Below are 25221 nucleotides of genomic sequence, written 5' to 3' on the forward strand. Positions count from 1 at the left end.
TTCCCATATCAAAAAAAAAAAAAGTTGAAGTCTCTCTCTCAGGTCTTCTAGTAAGTGACGTGTAAGTTACTTAGTTTGGTTTTACTCAACGGCTGACTCCTGTGTGACTCTGCAGCCCAATGGACTATAACCCGCCAGCTTCCTCTACTGTGGAATTTTCCAGGCAAGAATACCAGAGTGGGTTGTCATGACGTACTCCAGGGGATCACCCCAACCCAGGGACTGAACTTGCATCTCTTGTGTCTCCTGCATTGACAGGTATATTCTTTACCACCGCACCACCTGGGAAGCCCCCTATCCCATCACCTCGCACCACCTGGGAAGCCCCCTATCCCATCACCTCATGGCAAACAGAAGGGGAAAAAGTGGAAGCAGTGGCAGATTTTATTTTCATGAGCTCCAAAATCACTGCAGATGGTGACTGCAGCCATGGAATTAAAAGACACTTGCTCCTTGAAAGGAAAGGTATGACAAATCTAGACATCATATTAAAAAGCAGAGACATTGCTTTGCCGACAAAGGTCCGTCTAGTCAAAGCTGTGGTTTTTACAGTAGTCATGTATGGATGTGAGAGTTGGACTATAAAGAAAGTTGAGAGCTGGAGAATTGATGCTTTTGAATTGCAGTGCTGGAAAAGACTCTTGACAGTCCCTTGGAAAGTAAGGAGATCAAACCAGTCAACCCTAAAGGAAATCAACCCTGAGTATTTATTGGAAGAACTGATGCTAAAGCTGAAGTTCCAATACTCTGGCCACATCATGTGAAGAGCTGACTCATTAGAAAAAGCCTGATGCTGGAAAAGGTTGAAAGCAAGAGGAGAAGGGAGCATCAGAGAATGAGATGGTCAGATAGTATCACTGACAGAATGGACATGAATTTGAGCTAACTGGGAGATAGTGAAGGACAGAAGAGTCTGGTGTGCTGCAGTCCATGGGGTTGCAAAGAATTGGACATGACTTAGCAATTGAACAACAACAAGAATTCTAGACCCTACTTGTGATGCTACTCCATGGGGCAATGACTTTTCTTCCCACCTATAACCTGGGATGACACGCTTGCTTGCAGCCTTTGGGAGGATCAATTTTTTAACAGGCTTAGTCTATCCAGTAAGTAACCATGGGCTATTCTGAGTGGTAGAATTTCTGCAAATGCAAAAAAAGCAAAATAAAATAAACATACGTAAGTCTAGATTCTCAACATCTGTCTGTCATTTAATCAAAGCACCCACCTCTCTTATAATCCTTGCTTGACTTTTCTGCAAGGGTCAGAGACACTACAGATGTCTGAGCAGTCCCAAAAAGTTAGTGCTAGGGAATTTTACAGAGTTCATACAATTCCTAAACAGGGGCCCAATATTATTTTCCTAGATTAATTCTTATAAAATACATACCCTATTGACAAAAATGTATGAATAGTCCATCCTAAAGGAGATCAGTCCTGGGTGTTCATTGGAAGGACTGATATTGAAGCTGAAACTCAATACTTTGGCCACCTCATGTGAAGAGCTGACTCAATGGAAAAGATTCTGATGCTGGGAGGGATTGGGGGCAAGAGGAGAAGGGGACGACAGAGGATGAGATGGCTGGATGGCATCACCGACTCGATGGACATGAGTTTGAGTAAACTCCGGGAGTTGGTGATGGACAGGGAGGTCTGGCGTGCTGCGATTCATGGGGTCACAAAGAGTAGGACACGACTGAGCAACTGAACTGAAAAGAACCTTTTAATTAAGAAAGAAGTGGTTGAAAATATTATTTTTGTATTTGAAAATCTCCTAAGAGGGAAACCAGTTCTAATGATTTAGAGTGGAAAAAAACATGTCGATATTACAACTGAACCTCTCATCCTTTATCAGTTAAGTCACAGGCTGTGACGAACTTCTCCAAAAAAAGAAATTTCCAGAGTTGAAAAAATTTCACCTGCTGTTTTTATTTCTGTACTTCTCTAAAGAGCTTAACATATATACTGTGTTATGCATGGAAAAAGTGCAACCTTCTTTATGTAATTATAGAAATCTTGTGGGAGCTGCTTCAGAATTGAATGATGTATATATTATAATTATCAGGAACAAATTCAATCTAAAGAATAAAAATTGGAAACCTGTCATTCTGATGAAACACATATCTTGAGCAGAAAAGCCTACAAGTTGCTGTACAAAATTATGTTTCCTAACTACCGTGTCAACCTGTATGCCTTTTCAGTAGAATCGACTTTTATTTACAAACCACTTGAAATTTAATAAATTGAAGGTTTATAGGTGGGAAGCCCTCCAAACCTTAAATAGACAACTACTGTGCATGCGTGCGTGCTAAGTCACTTCAGTCATGTCTGACTCTTGAGATCCTATGAACTATAGCCTGCCAGGCTCCTCTGTCCTTGGGATTCTCCAGGCAAGAATACTGGAGTGGGTTAAACGTTTCTTACATTTACCTAAAAAAAAATTCTGAGAATGAAAACAAGAGCTAGATTCACAGATCTTTGTCTTAATATACCTTAGTATCACTATAAATATTTTTGACTGTCATTCCATGGATAGGATTTACATGTTTAGAGGTCTCAGGATTAAACTGCTTTTGGAAATAATCTTTTGAAGAGGACATCGAAATTTCTCTTTTCTTTGTGTGCTTTCTTGGAAGCAGAATTAATTCAAGCTAATCTGAGTGAATGGCAACTTGAGACTTGTAAAGAGAGAAGGGTTGAATACAGTTAATTCAATCAACAGAAACCTGATATCAAAATAGAGCATTACACTATCTGCGTAGTTCATAAATACAAACACGTACTCCAGGCATAGAAATTCCACACCTTCATTTGTAAAGACTAAATAAGAGACCTTTATACCAAATAATTTGATGGAGAATTACAAAATTAAAAGTCACAAGACAAAACAACCCAAATAACAGAGATGTGTGCATGGCACACACAGGTATCTTCTAACATTATTCTCTCATACCGAAAAAGTGCTGTAACATTTTTTATTGTCTTTTATCTCTAGTTAAAGACATTTTAGATTGATTTCTCTATGTCTATACTTTCTTGCTTTATAATACTGTCAACTGAGTTTACAAATTTCTTTTAAAACAGACTCCTGGACCAACACGGTGAATACAAGGCAGTATGAGATCTGTAGAGCACAAATAATGTTTTTATTTTTATCATTATTTTTTTCTTAATATGGTCTCTTACTAGTAATTACACTTGCTATAAGATAAATGGCCTCCATTAATTTGCTAGGGTCGCCATCACAAAATACCATAGTGCCTGTGACTTAAAAGCAGAAATTTATTTTCTCAGAGGTCTGGAAGCTAAAAGCCTAAGATACAGGTGTTGGCGGTTTGAGTTTCTTCTTCCTTGAGAACCGTGAACACCTTCAGATTGTGTTCTCTGTGGTCTTCCCTCTGTGCACAGGCATCTTTGGTGTCTATGTGTCTAGACATCCTCTTTTTAGAGGACCACCAGTTAGAACAGATTAGGACTCACCCTAACTGCTACATTTTAATTTATCCCTTTAAAGACTCAATCTCCCAACACAGTCATAATCTGAGGTACTAGAAATTAGTGGAAATTAAAGCTTTAATATGCGAATTAGGGGTCACTATTTAGTTCATAACATGGACCAAGTATGTTACGGTATGAGTAGTTTTCAGTGGTTGTCTGTATCTCCCCACAAAATCTCTTCATTCTCTGTTGAAATCTGTAGAAATAGGGACTTCCCTGGTGACTTTGACTGTGACGAATCTGCCAGCAATTCAGGAGACCCAGGTTCGATCCCTGGGTCAGAAAAATTCCCATGGAGGAGGAAATGGCAACCAACTCCAGTATTCTTGCCTGGAGAATTTATGGACAGAGAAGCCTAGTGGGCTACAGTCCATGGGGTTGCAAAGAGTCACACACTACTGAGCAACTAACTCATACAAATAAAGTGATCATGAAAAAGCCAGTGGCTCCTCTATTTTTCTTGGTCAAGGTCTATGAAAATCAGTTTCACTTTACTAGTTGCTTCCTATAAATTTAAATAGAAAGGTTTGCTTGTTTTTGTAAAGTTGTATCATGAGAGCAGTACATTGGTTTCCTACTCCTGGAATTACTTAATCAACTTTTATTGCAATTACCATTAATTTCTTATTCTAAACTTTCCTAGAAAATTAAAAAGCATAGACTTTTAAGATTTTTAGAAGGAAAAAGAACATGGGAACAGGAAAGGTCATGTCAATTATTCTTAGGAAAGATAATGTCATCTCCTAAGAAGCCAGAACATTTTCCTCTCTCTTTCATGACAAATAAAAAAGTGGGAGAAAGGGAAGTAAGATTCAAACAGCAAGATTATTCAACTTAACTGGGGCCAAAATCAACATGGTCTGGTAAGAAGTTTCACAAAGGAAAATGATTTCAGAATTTATTTCATCAATTCATATCTACTTGAATTAAATAACTAGGTCAAAGAAAAAATAGAAACTTCATGACCACCCAGTGACTTCACATAATTAATTAGTTTATATTTAATTAATTAAATCATATAGTAAAATATGGACACATACCACAAGGAAGTATAACATGCCAGGCAGTCAATAATATTTCATCAAATACTGACAATGTTTTATAGCTATGCTTTATACAAAGAGGGGAGCTAGGTACATTGAATTCAATAACACTACTAAATATTGTTTTATCTACACTTAAAAGTTATATATAAGTGTTCAAAAAGTTAAGTTGCCATATGACAAACCAATTCCACTCTTAACTATACACCCAAGAGAATCCCCAAATGAAACCATAGGTCACACAAAAACTTGCAATAACATTCATAGCAGCATTATTCATAATAGACAAAAAGTGGAAATGCAAATTCCCAGCAATGTATGAGTGAATGGAAAAATGTGGTATATTCACACAGTAGAATATTATTCAATAATATAAAGAAATAAAGTGCTGATACATCCTACAACAAAGATGATCATTGAAAACATTATACTAAGGAAAAGAACCTAGTCATAAAAGACCATATACTGTGTGATTTCATTTACATGACATGCACACAGCAGGCAAACAAATGGAGTCAGATAGTGGATCAGTGTTTGCTTAGGGATACTGCAGAAGGGATCCAGGAGAATGAGAATTGGCTGCTAATGGGTATAGAATTTCCTTTAGAAGTGACAAAATGTTCAAATTAGATTGTGGTATTGGTTGCCCAACCCAGTGAATACACTAAAAAAAAAAACACATTAAATTGTATATTTTGAATAGGCAAAGAATATGTGAACTGGCAGTAAAGCATGAGATGGTTAGATAGAATCACTAACTCAATGGACATGAATTTGAGCAAACTTGGGGAGACAGTGAAGGACAAGGAAGGCTAGCATGCTGCAGTCCACGGGGCCACAAAGAGTCAAACACGAGTTAGTAACTGAACAACAACGCATCTCAATAAAGTATTATTTTTTTAAAAAAGTTCTCCATGGCTCAGCCTTTCCTCAATTTATCTCATGTGTTTTTGCAGCTTAGAGGTATTTTGCCTGGATAACATTCACTTACAGCTAAAAGTAAAGGAAAAGAAAAAAATTACACATTTATTAGGAAATATCAATGAAACAATTCGCCTTGTGTTCATTTTTAATGCCACCTGTGACCTCTGTTACTAAAGTCAGTCTACTTCTATAACCTTTCTTTCTCGTACAGATAAAACACCAATTTAGTTTTGGATTCAAAGCAAACAGGATCATTATGTTTGTAGAGTGTTCCATAGCTCTGCTCTTCTAGCAATCTGTGACTTATAAATAATGCAAGATCTTTTCCTTCTCTAAATGACTTTCTTGAGGCATGAGTCTTCATACATGGAAACAAAAAATGGAAAGAAAAAAAGGAAAAAAAGGAAAGAAGAGAAATAAATCACCCCCACAGTCATGGAATTCCATCTATTTCTAGCTCCTCAATTGAAATATGAACCACATCTGGTCTCTTTTGTAGTTGAATCAAAAGCCAACTGTCAAACATTTAGCCTTTTTTTTTAATCAAAGTAAAGGTAAATTGTAGCTAATCTGAAAAGTTGTTGTGTTTTAGTTTTGCTTCATAAGGGGAAGAAAAAAAAGATCGGTTTCTAAGTGACCTCTGACCTTTGAACCACAAACTTCTTGCCACTAAAGCGTTCACCACCTCATTTAATCTCCCCTCTCTGCACTGGCTCAGTGCAAAGAAAAGGAAACGGAAAAAATAATCTGGGGACTTCATCAATTTTTCATGAATTTTCATTTAGGCCAGAACCCCGTCTTACCCTGGTCGATAGATCAAGCTGCTGTCATATATTTACCACCTGGGGCTACAGCTGCCATCTCTGGGGGCTGCCACTGACTCAGGCTGCATCAGAGTCAGCCTCAGTCTGTGTGAGGACCTGCATGCTCCCTCTGCTCCAAACACAGGGAGCATCAGAGTTCACACTGAAACTCTATCTGAACCAGTTACGCCTCAGCTCTCTTGGTGGTCCCATCGGAAAACTCTGTATTAAATTCTTCAGTGCCAAGTGCCTTGCTTGTAGACCCTGCAATTCTGTTTTCTAAATATGTAAAAATCACTTTTTTTTTTCTTGGCTAAAAACCTTCTCTGAGTTCAAGTAATTTAAAAAGTACTTTCTGGCCTGTTTTGTTTTTTTTTTTTCCCCCAAAGCAAGATAAAAAAAACAAACATGAGCAAAGTGATTCAAATCTCTACTGCAATGATAAGTTCTAAATGGCTTTTTCCTGCATTATATTATTCCCTTTCATAAACTGAACTATGTATTTAAGAGAAAACAAGATAGAATAAATACAGTATGATAAAAAAAATAATGTATGATAAAAAAATAGGCTAACTTCCATACAATCAGTTAAGACAGATTGTTATCAATAAAACTGCAAACTTCATATAACAACAGGAAGCAAGACTGTTGAAATTTGAAATGAAAATCAAGATGAAGCAGTGTCAAAAATTCCAGATTTTTTATCAATAATTATTTCACAATAAAATTTATGTCTGTTTGCTACTTCTCCATATATCCTTAAGCACCTTCAGTTCAGTTCAGTTCAGTTCAGTCGCTCAGTCATGTCCGACTCTATGCGACCCCATGAATCGCAGCACGCCAGGCCTCCCTGTCCATCACCAACTCCCGGAGTTTACTCAAACTCATGCCCATCAAGTTGGTGATGTCATCTGGCCATCTCATCCTCTGTTGTCCCCTTCTCCTCCTGCCCCCAATCCCTCCAAGCGTCAGGGTATTTTTCAATGAATCAGCTCTTCACATGAGATGGCCAAAGTACTGGAGTTTCAGCCTCAGCATCAGTCCTTCCAATGAACACCCAGGACTGATCTCCTTTAGGATGGACTGGTTGGATCTCCTTGCAGTCCAAGGGGCTCTCAAGAGTCTTCTCCAACACCACAGTTCAAAAGCATCAATTTTTCAGCACTCAGCTTTCTTCACAGTCCAACTCTCACATCCATACATGACCACTGGAAAAACCATAGCCTTGACCAGCTGGACCTTTAAGGACCTTATATACACCTAAATCAATTCTCAGCTGATTTTGACCCTCTCCCCAGTCCCTGCCCCATCAAGAGGACATTTAACAGAACCTGGAGAAAGATTTTGTGGTCATGACCTGGGCTGTTGTCGTTTACTTGCTAGGTTATGTCTTAACTCTTTTGCAATGAGTGTAACCTGCCAGGCTCCTCTGTCCATGGGATTTGCCAGGAAATAACACTAGTGTGGGTCGCCGGTTCCTTTTCCAGGGGAACTTCCCCGCGATTGAATTCATGCCTCCTGCATTGACATGTGGATTCTTTACCATGAGCACCAGGGAAGCCCACAACTTGGGTTGCAGGGGTCCTACTGGCAACTCCTCAGCAAAGAGCAGAGATGCTGCTACTCATTCTATGATGCACAGCAGAGCCCTACAGCAGGGCAAACCCCGTCACAAATGGTGATCGTGCGGAAGTTGGAATACCCTGCTGTGGGTCCCTCAAACCCAATTCAGAGCTGAATTCTTGAAAGAACAGGCACTTTGTCATGTGCCACTCCAACTTCACCACCTACTTATCCTTCAGCTGCTATACTTTCTTTCCAACCCTGGAGCCCACAGATACTTTTAATTAGACCACCCTGTAGCATTTGCATTACCAAATACTTCTCTTTCTTAAAATTATTTGCTTATTTTTCTTGTCACTCCATTCCTCATAGTCCATCACCTCAATACTTTCTCTAAGCTTCCTGCACTAGAATTCTTTCCTTTGCCTGACATTAATGTTAGGGTTCCAAACAAGGGAAGTGATCTCAGGCCTTATCAACCATTCCCTACAAAGAGCATTCACATCCTGGGCATTCACATCCACGTCTATCTACTCCCACAGCTTCAACTTCCATCTGGGAAAGACCTCTAAACTCCAGGAGCTCTTTTCTTAATAGAACATGGCATATTTTTACCTTGCTATTATTTCACTGATATGTCAAACAATGCAACCATACTGACTGCACTATGCTATTTCCACTAGAGCTATTTCTCCTGTATCTGCCATCCCTTTGTATCATACGTATCATAATACACCTAGTCACTCCACCAAAAACATCTGGGAATTACCTTTATCTCCCAAACCAACCACAAAGTGATACAGTTTGTAAATATGATTCAAACTATTTCCTTCTTTCAATCCTCACTCTTTCATACAATTTAAAACCTAACATATACTTTTCTCTGAATGCTTTTACAGCTTCTAACTCCATTCTGACTTCAATCTCCATCAATTTAACCTAATCTTCGATTTTCTTTCTAACATCCTCCTTTTACATAGCAAAAAGTCTAGATTTTATGATTTACCACATGACTAACATGCTGCCTACCAACCTCATATCAAGCTACCTTTAGTTCTCCAAATACATAGTGTTTTCAGGCTTCCATTCTTTCCTTTAACAGACTTATAAATAGATCTGCCATAATTGAGCACTTATGTTGCATCCAAAAATATGAAGGCCAGACATTTATATGACCCACGATGGTTCCTATCATTTTGTAAAAATATACCTTGGTTATCAATAGTACTGACAAATCACAATGCTTTGACCTAGATTTCCATATTAACACATTTTATGAAACACACAAGGAAAGGAAGAATACTGATGAGCTAATGTGAAAAGGATGAGCAGCATATAAATGGATATTATTTGATCTCGTGTTGCCTCAAATGGCATGAACTGTTGACAGGGCATTAGAAGAAAGAATTTTATTCACTAGCTGAATCCAATTTAGAACCCATCTTGTTTTCCCCCTCTAAGTCAGAAGCATTTTTTTAGCATTCCTCAAAGCTTACTGATTTAAAAAACAAAGAAAAATGCTACTTCCACATTACATGAAAAAAAAAAATCATGGTTTAAAATTTTCCTTCTCAAACAGTTTGATTCATTATTAATGATGCAACTAGGAAAGAGAAATCCTTTCAGTTAAATAAAAGTGCAAGGTGCATATGTGTTAGAAGCTATTTTAAGAAAGATAAGGCTCAGAAAACAAAATAAGTTTATAGCTGCCCAACAAAAAAAGTGACTGGCTGATTTATATAAAATTTAATGTTAAGAAGAAAGTTAGTTAAGGATTAAAAATATACTTATTTGCTTAAAATAAATAAGCTAACAGGATACACAGTACAACACAGGGACTATAGCCCATATTTTAGAACAACTATAAGTGAAATTTAACCTTTAAAAATTGTAAATCACTATGTGGTACCCCTGAAATGGCTATAATATTGCACATCAACTATACTTCAATTTAATAAGTAAAACGCATTATTTGCTATTGAGTAGATAAAAGAAAACTTTTAATTAAAACATCTTTATTTTTTTATATAAAATGAGCCAGATTTCATTTGACTGTTTTCCAAATATGGCATAATTATCTAAAACTGAAAATTAGAACAAACGTGGCCTGATCCTGAATTCCCCTTTAACTTATGGTGAGAGTCTTGGTCACCCAACCATCAGGGGTTTCATTCTATTTATAAAAGGAAAAAAATAGTGCCTGTTACATTTACTATAAAGGGATCCTGTGGGGAGAAAAGTCAATAGAATTAACACTGAAATATTTTGATATGTTTGAAATGTTCCAGAAATAAGATAATTCAAAACAAAAATAAGCAGTTAGGAATATTTGTTTTCTTGAGATTTTGAGTGTATATATATCATATCTCACTAAACTGCTTTTATTTATTTTTTTTTTCCATTTATTTTTATTAGTTGGAGGCTAATTACTTTATATCATTGCAGTGGTTTTTGTCATACATTGAAATGAATTAGCCATGGATTTACATGTATTCCCCATCCCGGTCCCCCCTCCCACCTCCCTCTCCACCCGATCCCTCTGGGTCTTCCCAGTGCACCAGGCCCTGAGCACTTGTCTCATGCACCCAACCTGGGCTGGTGATCTGTTTCACCCTAGATAATATACATGTTTTGATGCTGATCTCTTGAAACATCCCACCCTCGCCTTCTCCCAGAGTCCACAAGTCTGTTCTATACATCTGAGTCTCTTTTTCTGTTTTGCCTATAGGGTTATCATTATCATCTTTCTAAATCCCATATATATGTGTTAGTATACTGTAATGGTCTTTGTCTTTCTGGCTTACTTCACTCTGTCTTTTAAACTAACTGCTTTTAAAAGAAAGTTATAAAAATGAAATTACTTAGCTTGTTGATGCTGTTTTAGTAGCTAAGTCATGTCCAACTCTTTTGCAATAGTCTATAACCCGCCAGGGGATTTCACAGGCAAGAATACTGGAGTGGGTTGTCATTTCCTTCTCCTGGGGATCTCCCCAATCCAGGGATCTAACCTGATCTGGTACAAAATGGCATTGCTAACAAAAGTTCTAATGCTTATATTTCAAAGCACAAGTACTTCACAGAATAAATTAGGGTTTTAAAATTAGTGTAGTGTTTTCCTATTGAACCTACACATTCCAAGCATGGAGCAGGTTCCAGATTTCCTAGTACAAACCATAAATCTAAATACTGGATGTTTAAGAGCAAAAACTTTCATTGAGACAGCTGAGTAAGAAATTGTATGATTTTGTTTACTGAAAGATGCTTTCATATATAAAGATAATGATATATTGTTGAGTATTTCAATACATATATATACAAGTTTTATAATCACGTGCTACCATATAGCCTGTGAGTATAGTATCAGTTAATTGTAGACATGAGCCTATGAAATATTATATCCAGGACTCCCATTCCAACTTTGTAAAGAAAAAAAAAAGACTCAGGCATTCTGAAATATTTCAGTTATCTTATCTATGAACACCTACTGGTACATGCAAGAAGTTGAAAAGCACAAAATTTTTTAAAACTCAATTACTGCCATCTTATTCACAAATAATTATTGATAAAATATTTCTTCAAAATAGAGAATACCAAAATTATATGATGCTGTTTAAATTGTGACACCAAATCCTCACGTATAAGCCAGAAAACAAATCTAATGTATTGTGAAATTTTTTCTGGAAAACCATTTGAAAAATAAAGGTATGGAGTCAATGGTCAAACAGATGCAAAGTCTTGATATATTGATTTACTAGTGCTATTTGGGCTACATGACTAATAAATAAATACAATCTTAAGTGTCAAAGGCAGGACAAATCATTAGCTATTACTGATTATAAAATCTGAGCGAGATCTTCCTGTATATGAATATTTTGACTATAAACAGAAATCACTTCTCTAGTGCATTTTTATAAAAAAAATATAATTCCTTTTGTTAGTATATTTTCCCCTACATGCCTTGGGGCATCTCTGAACTTACCCTGGAAGCAAAAGAGTTAATATAACCTAAAGAGTATATTCGTTTTAAAGCTGCCTAATAAAAATTAGATATAAAAAATAATATGTATAAATATATTAAAATAGGTACATATAAACATAACAGAAATAGGTACAATAATGAATTTATGCCTTATATTTGATGCCATGTTACACATAAACTCTTTATTTTAACATTGCCCATCATAATGCTTGATTATATCTCTCATTAAAAATTCAAACTTAAAATATGATCAGCATCACTGCCACCTTGCTTTAATATAATAATATAATACCCACACTCTTTCAATATATTGGGGTGGCCAAAAATTTGTTCAGGTTTCTGTATGCTATAATGGAAAAATCCAAACAAAGTTTTTGGCCAGCTCAATAAATACTTCTATTGCAACACCCTGGCTATACATTATTTTGATGAGCTTTCTCTGGAGAAAGCACAGTAAAATTAGTCAGTGTTGACTTTTATTCTTTAGGTATTAAGCACCCATGGGAACAAATCAAAGCTTACTAAAAATAAATCAAAGTGCATGCCATTTGTGAGATTCATTGTTTACTTACATGCCACTTCCAGAGATGCATTTCGACTCACTGCTTCACCAAGATAGTTCCTTGCAACACACACATAGCTTCCTTCATCAGGTTTACTTCTGCGCCCATGCACAATGCGTAAGAAGAATAAGGATCCGCTGGGCAGAAGCATCCTGTGGGACCGGGGATCATCCTTGTCAGTTTCCACCCGCTCACCATCCTTGTACCACTCAATGGTGGGCGTTGGCCGGCCCTCGGCCTTACAGTTCAAAGTAGTGGGCTCTCCTTTAGAGACAATGACATCAGAGGGGTGCTCCACGATCCTCGGGGGAAAGTCTTCCTGGCGAAGACGAGATCCTGCAAAACATGACAAAATGAACACAAGCTCTGATTTCCTTATCTATAGCTTTTGTTTCAACTTGGGTTCACACTGATGAAATTAAACTATTCAATCATTCAAAATGCACTTACTACCATTTTATTTATGCTTCAGTCTTTTGTTCTTTATGCATCTCGTAAGTCACCCCACATTCCTTGTGGAACAAGACAATATAGCAATAAATTAATATTTCAATTTTAACGAGTCGAGTTTAACATGTTCCATGAGTCATTCCAAACAAAAGTAAAAACAGCATGAAATTTTCTTTTGAAACCAGTAAAATGGAAAGGATACTAAGATGAGTCAGGTTAATTTCCTGTCCTCAAAGGGCTTACTATTTACTGAAGGAGAAAGTCAAGTGGGGAAGTACCTAGAATATACACATATAAACCATTTATCACGCTGGCATTGTGCTATCAGAGCTAACACAATAAAAGACCGGAACATTATATACAAACAATAATTAACTGCATTCAACAGACAAGGAAGAAGTTTAATGACATAAATTGCCCACGACTGTGAAAGAAGTAAGCAGTAGAGGCGGGATTTGACCCTAGGTATCTCTGACTGAGGAACTCAAGCTAAATCATTATGCTGAAATAAGTGTTGCATGGCAGTCCAAGAAATGCATTATAGGAGAAGATCTAGAAAAGTAATCTCAACTTTAATTAGAGCATAGTAAGAGGTTGCCCCCCAAAAACGGTAGCATTTAAATTGGATTATAAAGACAACCCACAGGATGGGAGAAAATATGTGCAAATTAAGCAAGTGACAAGAGATTGATCTCCACAACATACAAAAACAGTTCATTTAGCTCAATATCAAAAAACAATTGTGACCCTATGGACTGAAGCCCACCTGGCTCCTCCATCCATGGGATTTTCCAGGCAAGAAAACTGGAGTGGGTTGCCATTTCCTTCTCCAGAAAAATGGGTAGGAGCCCTATATAGACATTTTTCCAAGGAAAATATACAGATGGCCAGTAAATTTTTCCAAAGAAGATATACAGATGGCCAATAAATACATGAAAAGCTGCTCAACATCACTAATCATTAGAGAAATGCAAATCAAAATTACAATGAGATATCACCTCACATCAAACAGAATGGCCATCCTCAAAATAGCTACAAATGATAAATGCTGAAGTGGGTGTGGAGAAAAGGGAAACCTCTTACACAGATGGTGGGAATGTAAACTGATACAGCCACTATGGATAAGTGTGAAAGTTCCTCCAAAACTAAAAGCAGAACTACTGTATGACCCAGCAATCCCATGCCTAGACATATACCCAGAGAAAACATTAATTTAAAAGTACACATGCAACTCAGTGTTCATTCCAACACTATGGACAATAGCCAGGACATGGAAGCAACTTAAATGTCCATCAGCAGAGGAATGCATAAAGAAGATATGGCACATATATACAAAGGAATATTACTCAGCCATAAAAAAGAATGAAACTGTGTCACTGGCGGAGAAGTGGATGGACCTAAGGACTGTCATACAGAGTGAAGTTAAGTCAAAAAGAGAAAGACAAATATCATATATTAACATATATATGTGTAATCTAGAAAACTTGTACAGATAATCTTATTTGAAAAGCAGAGAGACAAAGATATACAAAACAAATCAATATCAAGAGGGGAAAGGTGTGGTTGAATTGGGAGATTGGCATTAACATAAATACATTACTATGAATAAAACAGGTTACTAACAAGAACCTACTGTATAGCATAGGGAACTCTAATCTGTGTTCTGTGGTGACCTAAATAGAAAGGAAATCCAAAAAAGAGGGGATATATGTATATGGAAACATGACTCACTTTCCTGTATAGCAGAAACTTACATACCAGTGTAAAGCAACTACACTCCAACAAAAATAAATACTAAAATTAAAAAATAAATTGGATTGTGAAGAATGAAAATAGAATGCAACAGAAGGAGAAAGACATTTACACTGAAGCAGCAGCATGAGCAAAAGGACAGAGAAATGACAGTACATGCATAATACACTTAATAATCAGAGAGGACGTTAACGTGGAAGGTGAGGGTGAAAGGTGGTCATGTGGCCAAAGACAACAGGCCTTAAAATAACATGATACTGAATGTGACTTTTATTCTATATGGCTCACTGATTTCAAGGAGGCAGTGACATGACCAACTGTGTATTAGAAAAATTAATTAGGGAGGCAAAAAGCCAGGTGAGAGTTACCTCAATATCCCAGAGAACAATAAAAAAGAACCTGACATTTAGAAACAACACTTAATGTAGAAAAATGGAGGAAAATATAAGGTACATCATAAAATAAACACTTGACAGAATTTGGTATTCCATATGGTAAGAAAGAGTGACAGGTACCAATATCCTTCCTTTGACTACAGGACCATTAAAAGTTAGAAGAAACAGGAAGAGAAGGACCCATTTGGTATTTTAAGATGAAAATTTTGCATAATGTATTGTTTTGAATATTTTAATTTATAAAGTGTCAAAAGTCATTATTTGTGGAAAGTTTCCACCAGCTGCTGCACCACCAGCTGCTGTAAATAATCCTAAAGGAAATGGTGAGAGAAATCTGTTTGGAGATGTAATGATAATCTAGATATGAGCTTTTAAAAGTTAGCTCTTACAATTTTCAAACCAATCATCTAATATTAGCACATTTCTTCTCAATAAACCAAAGTAAGATTTACTCATCAATATTATTCCAGTTTACTTTCCATATTAATTTGAAATTCATATTTTAATTTAATTAATGGAATTTATTTTGGTAGTGAATGAACCTTTCCTTTTCTGAAGAGGATTAACTTTTAAAGGTTGCTGATTACCATTTGTTATTGCATCAGATTCTAGAAGGAACTTACACAGTACAAGTACTAGGTATTTAAAGCAAGAGGAATTTACAGTGCACAGGGCAGAATTAAAAAAAAAAAAAGGAACAACAGAGACTCAAAGCATTTAAAAATGGAAAGGGAATCACATCCTGAATCACAACAATAAAGAAGGTTATAGACTGTAAGTACTAATGCCCTAACGTCTTGCTAGGTGGTGCTAATGGCAAAGAACCCAGCAATGCCACTGCCTGACCCATCAGTTCAGTTCAGTTCAGTCCAGTCGTTCAGTCGTGTCCGACTCTTTGCAACCCCATGAATCGCAGCACGCCAGGCCTCCCTGTCCATCACCAACTCCCGGAGTTTACTCAAACTCATGCCCATTGAGTCAGTGATGCCATCCAGCCATCTCATCCTCTGTCGTCCCCTTCTCCTCCTGCCCCAATCCCTCCCAGCATCAGGGTCTTTTCCAATAAGTCAACTCTTCGCATGAGATGGTCAAAGTACTGGAGTTTCAGCTTCAGCATCATACACACATAACCCAAGAGAAATGAAACCTTATATCCACACAATAACCTTTTAATGTACTGTAACATTCATAGCACCATTATTCATAATAATTTTTTTAAATGGAAAGAACCCAAATGTCCCTTAAGAGATGAGTAGATAAATAAATGTTACATATCCACATAATGGAATATTATTCCACAGTAAAAATGAATGAAATACTGACAAACATTATAACATAAGTGAACCCTGAAAATACTATGCTAAGTGAAAGTAGCTAGTCACAAAATGATTCCACTTACAAAAATATCCAGAATAGTTAAATTCATAGAAACAAAAAGGTCTGTGGTTATCTAGGGTAGGAAATAGGGACAAGAGGTGAAGGGGGACTTGAGAATCTTTGGGGAGTGATGAAAATATTCTAAAATTGATAATGGTGATGATTGGAAAGCTCCATGAAAATAATAAAAACTATTATATGCTTTAAATGAGTAAAGTATGTATGGATAGTATCTCAATAAAGTAGTTTTTAAAAAGTCATACATAAAGGCACTGCGAGAAAATTTAATACAAGGCATTGTAACAATTCAGGTTCACTCTAACCAACAGTTGGGTTATTTTCCTCATTTACAGTTTTACATTTTAAATGTAATCACCAGGCCAGCAATAACCAATAGGGCATAAAATAAAAGTAAAGGTCTTATAAGTCAGATAGGTGATTGATAGACATGTAAGTAGGGAGACAGATAAGTAAACAGAATTGGAAATATGCAAAAACATTGTTGTGGTTTAGTCACTCAGTTGAGACTTGATTCTTTTGCCATGCTGTGGACTGTAGCCCACCAGGCTCCCCTGTCAATGGGATTTCTCAGGCAAGCATACTGTAGGTTGCATTTCCTTCTCCAGGAGATCTTCCAAGGATATAAACCTGCATTTCCTTCATTGTCAGACTGTTCACCACTGAGCAACCAAGGAAGCCCAAGACACAGTTTCAATATAAATTTTAAGATGCTATTAAATATGAGGGAATTAATTTTGAGCTCTCTTCAATTTAGACATTACACAACTATAGAAGTGACCTGTAAGATGAATAAGCCTTAGATAGGTCTGTGAATTCTTTTGAAATTGTGCATAAAACCGGGTATTTTTTTTTTTTTTTTTTTTTTTTTGTGAGCAGGAGGGAGAGGTGGCTAGAGGGACAGCAGCATTCACTAAATTTTCAGAAAGGTGTGAGGCTTTAAAATAATGAAGAATCACTAAAGTACTATGACCAAAACAACCCCATTATTTGTTTAAAATACAAAAACAAAAATAGCTGAGTTGTCAGCTAGTCACTGGGGATTAAAAACTGAACAGTAGAGGGGGCTGTTCATTACATGAAATGCTATTAGCCTCTAAAGCTTTGGTATCCAAGGGCATAAGAGAAATACAGGATCCCCAGCCTAACCCCAGACCCAGAGCATCAGAATCTACATTTTAACAAGGTTTCCTGGCAATGCATATGTGCGTTGAAGTTTGAGAAGCACTGCTCTAAACAGTTTTAATATGGTCTTGAGCTAAGGATGATTTAACATGTTTTAACCTGTTGCTTAGGAAAAAAAAAAAAAAGAGGAGGAGGAAGAAAGAAAAAAGAAGCAGAAGGTGAAGGAAGAAAGAGACCATGTATTGTCTACAAAGCTTGAAATATTGCGATCTGATTCTCTGCAGAAAAAGCTTACCAATCCCACTCTAGAGCACCTGTTTACAAATTTCCAATAATAACTTTAGCTTGTTTTTTATACAGGACCACAGAACTTTTTTCTCCAGATTTCACATAAAAAAAAAAAATTTCAACAGAGAAAAAAAACACCTTGCTCATGTCATGGGAAATATTCAAGATCTCTACTGGTCAGACAGCTAAGCACTGTGTCAGAATCGCTATCTGCAATTCTAACTTTGCTTGCAATAAACAGCAAGTCTGAACATCTTTTTGGATGTCAGTTATGAATTGTGCAATAAAATAGCCAAGTTTTAATTTGTATTCAACAGTTCTTAACTATTATAAAAACACAGAAAATGAGTCACAGGGCACTATAGATTAATATCCAAATGTTTATTTTTACCGTATAAGCAAGCAAACTATACAATAGTGAAGTGACTTGTCCATAACTGAATAGATGGTAGAGGCAGAATGAGAACTCCAGGCCTTTCATCTAAAATGTAATAGGCTTTTGAAAATGCTGAAGTTTAAGTGAAGCATGCACATGACAATGTGACTAATTGCGAAACCCCTTCTAAAACTCATATTAATAAAATGAGCCAAATAAATGACTCCAGTGGCTATATAAGGGCTTCCCAGGTGGTACAGTGGTAAAGAATCCGCCTGCCAATGCAGGAAATGTGGGTTCAATCCTTGGGTTGGGAAGATCCCCTGGAGAAGGAAATGGCAACCCATTCCAGTGTTCTTGCCTGGGAAATCCCAGGGACAGAGGAGCCTGGTGGGCTGCAGTCCATGGGGTTGCAAAGAGTCCAACACAACTGAGTGACTGAGCATGAACGCAGTGGCAATACAGCCAGAGACCATCTTGTTTTTTCAGAGCGTGATTCGCAGACTACTGGCATCAAAATCACCCGGGATGTTTCTTTAAAATGGAGATTCTTGGTCTCTACAGTGAGCAGAGCACACCAGGAGCTACAGGTGGAAGGGTCTGAGAAGCTGCAGTTATAGCATGCCTACTAGAAGTGCATGAACTTAGACCTAGCTAGATGCAAGCACTCCACAAAAATATCAAATTAGTAAACTGAACGAACATACATCTTTGAATAATCTTCTAAGCACCCAAATTTACATAATGGATTATTTCTGCTTCTCAGAGACTCTCAAACAATGATTTTTGCAATGAATTTAGTAAAATTTTTTGTAAAAAACAAATTTAATAGTTTATTAGCACTTTAAACTTTGAAGAATTAAAAGTAAAAAATCATTAATTCATGAATAGATTTAAAATTAATTTTATTTAGTCAAAAACCACTCATTTGCAGTGAGTGCAATAGAACTATGTCTTCAGAAGTGATTTCAATTATATAATAAAATAAAGGAGGACAAAGCACTTAGAACACTTTTGATTCCACTTCTTATATTTGAAAGTAAACTGCTTCTGCCTCCTTATTCAATTGGAATATAATATTTCTTGGCTCTAAGCTGTACTTTTCATTCATATACTCAATAGCTATATCTAGTTAAGAAACACTTTTCATACTTATCTGAATTTTCCTTCCAATAAAATTTCTGTGCAGTGGCTATTTTTCTTAAAAACATATATTATAAAATGTGGCAGCTGTGCCTCAGATGGTAAAGAATTCTCCTGCAATGCAGGAGAGCCGGGTTTGATCCATTGGTTGAGAAGATGCCCTGGAGAAGGAAATGGCTACCCACTCCAATATCCTTGCCTGGAGAATCCCACGGACAGAAGAGCTTCGTGGGCTAGATAGAATCCACAGGGTCTCAAAGAGTCAGACACGACTGAGTGACTAACATTTTTACTTGCATAAAAGTATGTTTTAACAAACTATTTAAAAAAAAAATAGTAAAATAAGGTGACAAGATTTTTCTATGATTACTCCAGTTCTGCATGTGACCAGAGATACTTCCTTCACCAGTTTGAGAGATACATAGTACAACATGAAAAAGTGAAGCTTGGATGACCCATTACAAAAAAGAGGTGGTATGGTAGGATTAAAGGAATGGATTATTGACCAGCAAATATTTTTGCCTCACTTTTACCAGATAAAAATCAGATGATCAATGTCTCATGATTTGGTTTAGATGATTAAAAGAAATCACACATACAGATGTAGTAAACATCCAGTGTATCTTATATTTCTCTTCTATAAACTAGTACAGATGTTCTTTCCAAGACATGACCCTTAAAATGAATCACATTGACAAGTATCTCTTTTCTGAGGTCGCTTTTATGGTAATTTTTTCTGCATGGTAAATTTTAGCTAGACCAGGCTGATCACTTTACACTAGATTTCAAAAGGATTAAAGCTGTTACTGGTTTCCATTTTACCAAAATAAACCCTATTCAAAATTTTCTCCACAGAAGGAAACATATCTCAGTACCATTACTAATGCTATCCACATTGATCAGTGAGCTAATCAAGTCTGTACTTAGAACTTCACTGTCCTTGAATTTTTCCTGATGATAAAGTTCCAGTGTACTTCCCTTGTGAGAGAAGGGAAATACAAAAGGGATATAAAAAAACTCTTTTTCCTATGATGTGATAAGATGTGGTGAGAAAGCTTATGTTTAGAAAACACAAAGACTGTTTTATCCATTTGAACCTTATTAAGACTCTCTCAGGAGATGATCTAATTTGGCAATGAACTAAAGACATAAAATTCTTGTTTCTTCTGGAAGCACAGCAGTGTTTAAAAAAAAAGTTTAAACTAGAAAAGATATGAAAATTAAATTGAGACCAATAAATACTACTTATTACAAAAATTCTAAATGACTTTTAATGTCATAAAACTAAAGGGCCATGGGTATGAAAGGGAATTGATAAAGATCAAAGACAATTTCTTCTCAAACTTGGCAGCCTTAACCCTGAAAGTTTCAGTGGTACAGTATGGCATCTAGTATCCACGTACCCAGTCTTCCAGGTTCAATGAGGTGACACGCTGAGCTACCAGAGACCCTCTTTGTCCCAAATCCCATTTTACAGTTGAGAAGGAGGGAAAAACTACAGAAACAATACTCAAAGTGTCTTTCTCCAAACCTGAGACTAGAATACTTTGCCTTAGCTGTGATTCCATGCTTTGTATTTTTTCTCTATCACTCTTCCTTCTTCCCATATTTTGGATAAGTCTAAAATAGAAAGTCTACAATGACATATCACCTCACACCAGTGAGAATGGCCATCATCAAAAAATCTACAAACAGGAAATACTGGAGAGGATGTGGAAAAAAGGGAACCCTCTTGCACTGTTGGTGGAGATGTAAATTGATACAGCCACTATGGAGATCTGTATGGAGATTCCTTTAAAACGAGGAATAAAACTACCATATGACCCATCAATCTCACTAATGGGCATCAGTTTAGTTCAGTTCAGTTGCTCAGTCGTGTCCGACTCTTTGCAACCCCATGAATCGCAGCACGCCAGGCCTCCCTGTCCATCACCAACTCCCGGAGTTTACTCAAACTCATGTCCATCGAGTCGGTGATGCCATCCAGCCATCTCATCCTCTGTCGTCCCCTTCTCCTCCTGTCCCCAATCCCTCCCATCATCAGGGTCTTTTCCAATGAGTCAACTCTTTGCATGAGGTGGCCAAAGTACTAGAGTTTCAGCTTTAGCGTCAGTCCTTCCAATGAACACCCAGGACTGATCTCCTTCAGGATGGACTGGTTGGATCTCCTTGCTGTCCAAGGGACTCTCAAGAGTCTTCTCCAACACCACAGTTCAAAAGCATCAATTTTTCAGCGCTCAGCTTTCTTCACAGTCCAACTCTCACATCACTACTGGGCATAAACCCTGTGAAAACCATAACTCAAAAAGACACACATACCCCAGTGATCACTGCAGCACTATTTCCAACAGCCAGGACATGGAAGCAACCTAAATGTCCATAGACAGATACATGGATAAAGAAGATACGATATTAAAAAAAAAAGAAGATATGATACATATAAACAATGAAATATTACTTGGTCATAAAAAAGAATGAATTGGAGTCAATGGAACTGAGATGGATGAACCTAGAGCCTTTACACAGAGTGAAGTTAAGTCAGAAAAAAAAATAATGCATATGAACACATATATATGGAATCTAGAAAAATGGTACCAGTGATCCTATTTGCAGGGCAGGAACAGAGACCCAGACAAAGAGAACAGACTTGTGGACACGGCAGGGGAAGGAGAAGATGGGATGAATGGAGAGAAGCATTGACATAGAAATTACCATATGCAAAACACATAGAAGCTAACGGGAGCTCAATCCAGTGCTGGGTGACAACCCAGAGGGGTGGGGCAGGGGAGGGTGGGGCAGGGGAGGGTGGGAGGGAGGTTCAAGAGAGAAGGGCTGTATGTATACTCAAGGCTGATTCATGCTTGTGTATGGCAGGAACCAACACAACATTGTAAAGCAATTATCCTCCAATTAAAAATAAATTTTAAAAAAATTAAAAAAGTTACGAAAGTCTAAAATAAAAAGTCTCAGCATCTCCCTGATGGTCCAGTGGCTCAGACTCCACACTCCCAATGCAGGGGGCCCGGGTTCCATCCCTGGTCAGGAACTAGATCCCACATTCCACAACTAAAGAGTCCATGTGCCACAACTAAAACCCAGCATGGCCAAATAAATAAATAAACATTTTTTAAAAAATAAACTAAAGTCTTAAGTACTAGATTTCTGTTATTGGGTTTTTTTTAATTTGTTTTAGTTTGCTTCGCTTTTCTTTTTCCTTGTCATTGTGTCATTCGGGATGTGACCTTAAGCAAGTTACCTAAATTTCCTTATGGTACCATTTCTTCACCCCAAAATGGAGGCAACTAGAAGAGCAAACTGCGACAAGTTCACTGTTTTATAACATGATTACACTCTTTATGACTGTCACATCATAATGGACATACCCATAAGAAAAGATAATAGGTAGCAATTTAAATTTACTACCACAGAGCACATTTTAAAGATACACACTATAGATTAATGTTCACACTTTTAATATAAGAAGAGGTTGGAAATGTTTGCCTGTCATAGGTGTTATGTCCACTATCAAAAAGCAATGGGTGTCAAAATGCTTTCTTAGAGCACCCTCCAAAGGTTGTCAATAATTTAAAAGCTTATGTTTAAAAAGCAGTTCATGTAACATCTGGCATTTCCTCTTAAATTTCTGTTAAATTTATTTACACTGCCAATAAATACACAGTGCTATAAATCATTTAAACCAAAGACCAACTGGCAAAGCATAGATACTTATAAGTAAATTGCCCATCAATTATTTAAAATATAAACTTAGTCAAAGATATTTAAATTTTCCTTCCTTATTCAGTGTGAATATTTGCTGCTTCAGGATAAGCTAACTAAGGCTACTTCATAAAACGTTTTCTCTGAATTTCACAACTGTATTTCAGGTTTTTCTGTATTCTTAGAAGATATTACTGAAAATATTAAAAGTGAAACACGTATTCCCTCTCCTTCACCACCTCATGTTATTCAGTATCTTAATTACAAAGGTTTTGATTTCTTACTGTAATTTTTCATTTTCTGGCTGCCTAAATCCAGTGCACTGAGACACTGACCTCTTTTGAGCAGGTGGGCCCAAATGACCAAAAACCAGAGGGAAGGCAGGACTAGTTTGGGTAAATCAGAAACAAAAGCAGAAAGCAATCAAAAGCAGGGGTTAAATACATGAGAATACTTATATAAAACTGAAGAGAAATTTTGAAACAAGTCTCTAAGTTTCCAGTAAGCTTATAGTAATGATTTCCTCCTGAGAAATAAAAAAAATAATAATAATTTCCTACTTTATAAATTCATTTTCCAATAATTCAGTGAGGAGACAACATATTAACCTGGACATTTATCCAAAACTATTTCAAATCAATTTGTTACATCTTCCCATGGTTGAAGGCATTCTTTAAAGAGTGATTTGCCATCAAATCAGAGGTTTCCATGGGTTATGCAGATTTGCCTTATAGTGATAAAAACAATATTTCAGGAAGATATCTTTGAAATTTAGCTTCTTACTGTCATATTTATTATATTTTCATGTGGTTTAAAATTGCATTTGGCTTTACAAAAGATGATGCAATGAAACAATCTCCAACCTCATTGCACTATTTAAAAATGTTTAATTTTCTAAAGACCATCAGTATTTATTTGGTGGAGACCATGAATGGGTTTTCAGAAAAAGACATTCTACTTACATAAACTCCTAATAGACTGATAACATTCTGGACTTCTATTCTATTTCCTAAGCACTTATATTTGGAAAATTCAGTGGCAATAGCATTCATCTTAGCAAATGTAGAGCCAAAGGTCCCAGTGTTACTGTCACAAACACCATTCCTACCAGCATTGATATTTTACACCTGTGCAAAGCTTTGTTAAATATTTAGTTTCTGATAAATTTGCCTAAAATTCGACATAGTTTCTGCATACCTGAACTATTAAAGTTAAATTGAGATTCAATAAACATAGTTAAAATTGTAAAGTTCATTTACTTGATAGTTTACTAAGGATTTTTTTAAACGGCATAGAGAATGTTAATAACATCCAGAAATTTTCTTTAAGGAATAATGCTAAATCATTACTCCCAAAATTACAACTGTCTTAATACATAATGTCATTTTTATTAGCTGTATCATCTCAAAATCATATACACAATGATTGATTTTAGACTTGTTCACTTCTAATTGCTATCTGACTACCAAAGAAGTTGGCCTAACATATTAATCTCATGGCATTATACCATTATCTTTTTAAAATATGGTTCTTAAAACATGGATTACCTTATGTGGAATAGAAGTAAAATATGGAATGGAGGATGACACCTCAGATATTGGGGGCAAAATTTTGTTTGTATATATATATATATGTGTTTAAGATATAATAAAGCATAACTTCGACAATTAATATAGATTCTCTGTCTTTAAAAGGAGTCTAACTTGCAACTGCTCTTGTCCAAAGGCAAGATAGGAGTATAAAACCAGGCAAGTTTCCTACCCTCTGCACACCTTGGTTTCCCTATCTATGAAACACTGCAGTACCGATCTAATTTTGTTATGAACACTACGTGAGATTTTTTCAATGTGCTGAGCACACAGTAAGCACTCAGTGAATGTTCACTAATATTAATATTACTATAATGTATACCTGTTTTACTATATAACATCTATCACTATACTCACAGGAATCTGTGACCCCAAAAAGCCAAAGACTACCATCTACAAGACAGATACAAGAGTAAGTCATTTTTATGCAATAGTAAGTCATTCAAAAAACAGCTTCAACTACTGCCTGTTATTACTCATCAAATGAGAGTCACTCAGTCATATCTGACTCTTTGCAACCCCATGAACTATACAATCCATGGAATTCTCCAGGCCAGAATAGTGGAGTAGGTAGCCTTTCCCTTCACCAGGGGATCTTCCCAACCCAGGGATCGAACA

General features: G+C 36.5%; 1 protein-coding gene across 16 annotated transcripts in view; it reads right to left on the reverse strand.

Moving 5' to 3' along the window:
• ROBO2 (roundabout guidance receptor 2) overlaps window positions 1-25221 on the reverse strand; it is a 1429762-nt gene that overhangs the window by 570425 nt on the left and 834116 nt on the right. For all 16 annotated transcript variants that reach the window (XM_070455070.1, XM_070455067.1, XM_070455068.1 and 13 more), the window contains exon 2: window positions 12383-12709. In XM_070455070.1, the coding sequence (XP_070311171.1) occupies window positions 12383-12709 (327 nt within the window). The remainder of the gene's footprint in view (window positions 1-12382; window positions 12710-25221) is intronic.

The sequence above is a fragment of the Odocoileus virginianus genome, chromosome 25 (assembly GCF_023699985.2).
Source record: "Odocoileus virginianus isolate 20LAN1187 ecotype Illinois chromosome 25, Ovbor_1.2, whole genome shotgun sequence".
NCBI classification, from domain to species: Eukaryota; Metazoa; Chordata; class Mammalia; order Artiodactyla; family Cervidae; genus Odocoileus; species Odocoileus virginianus.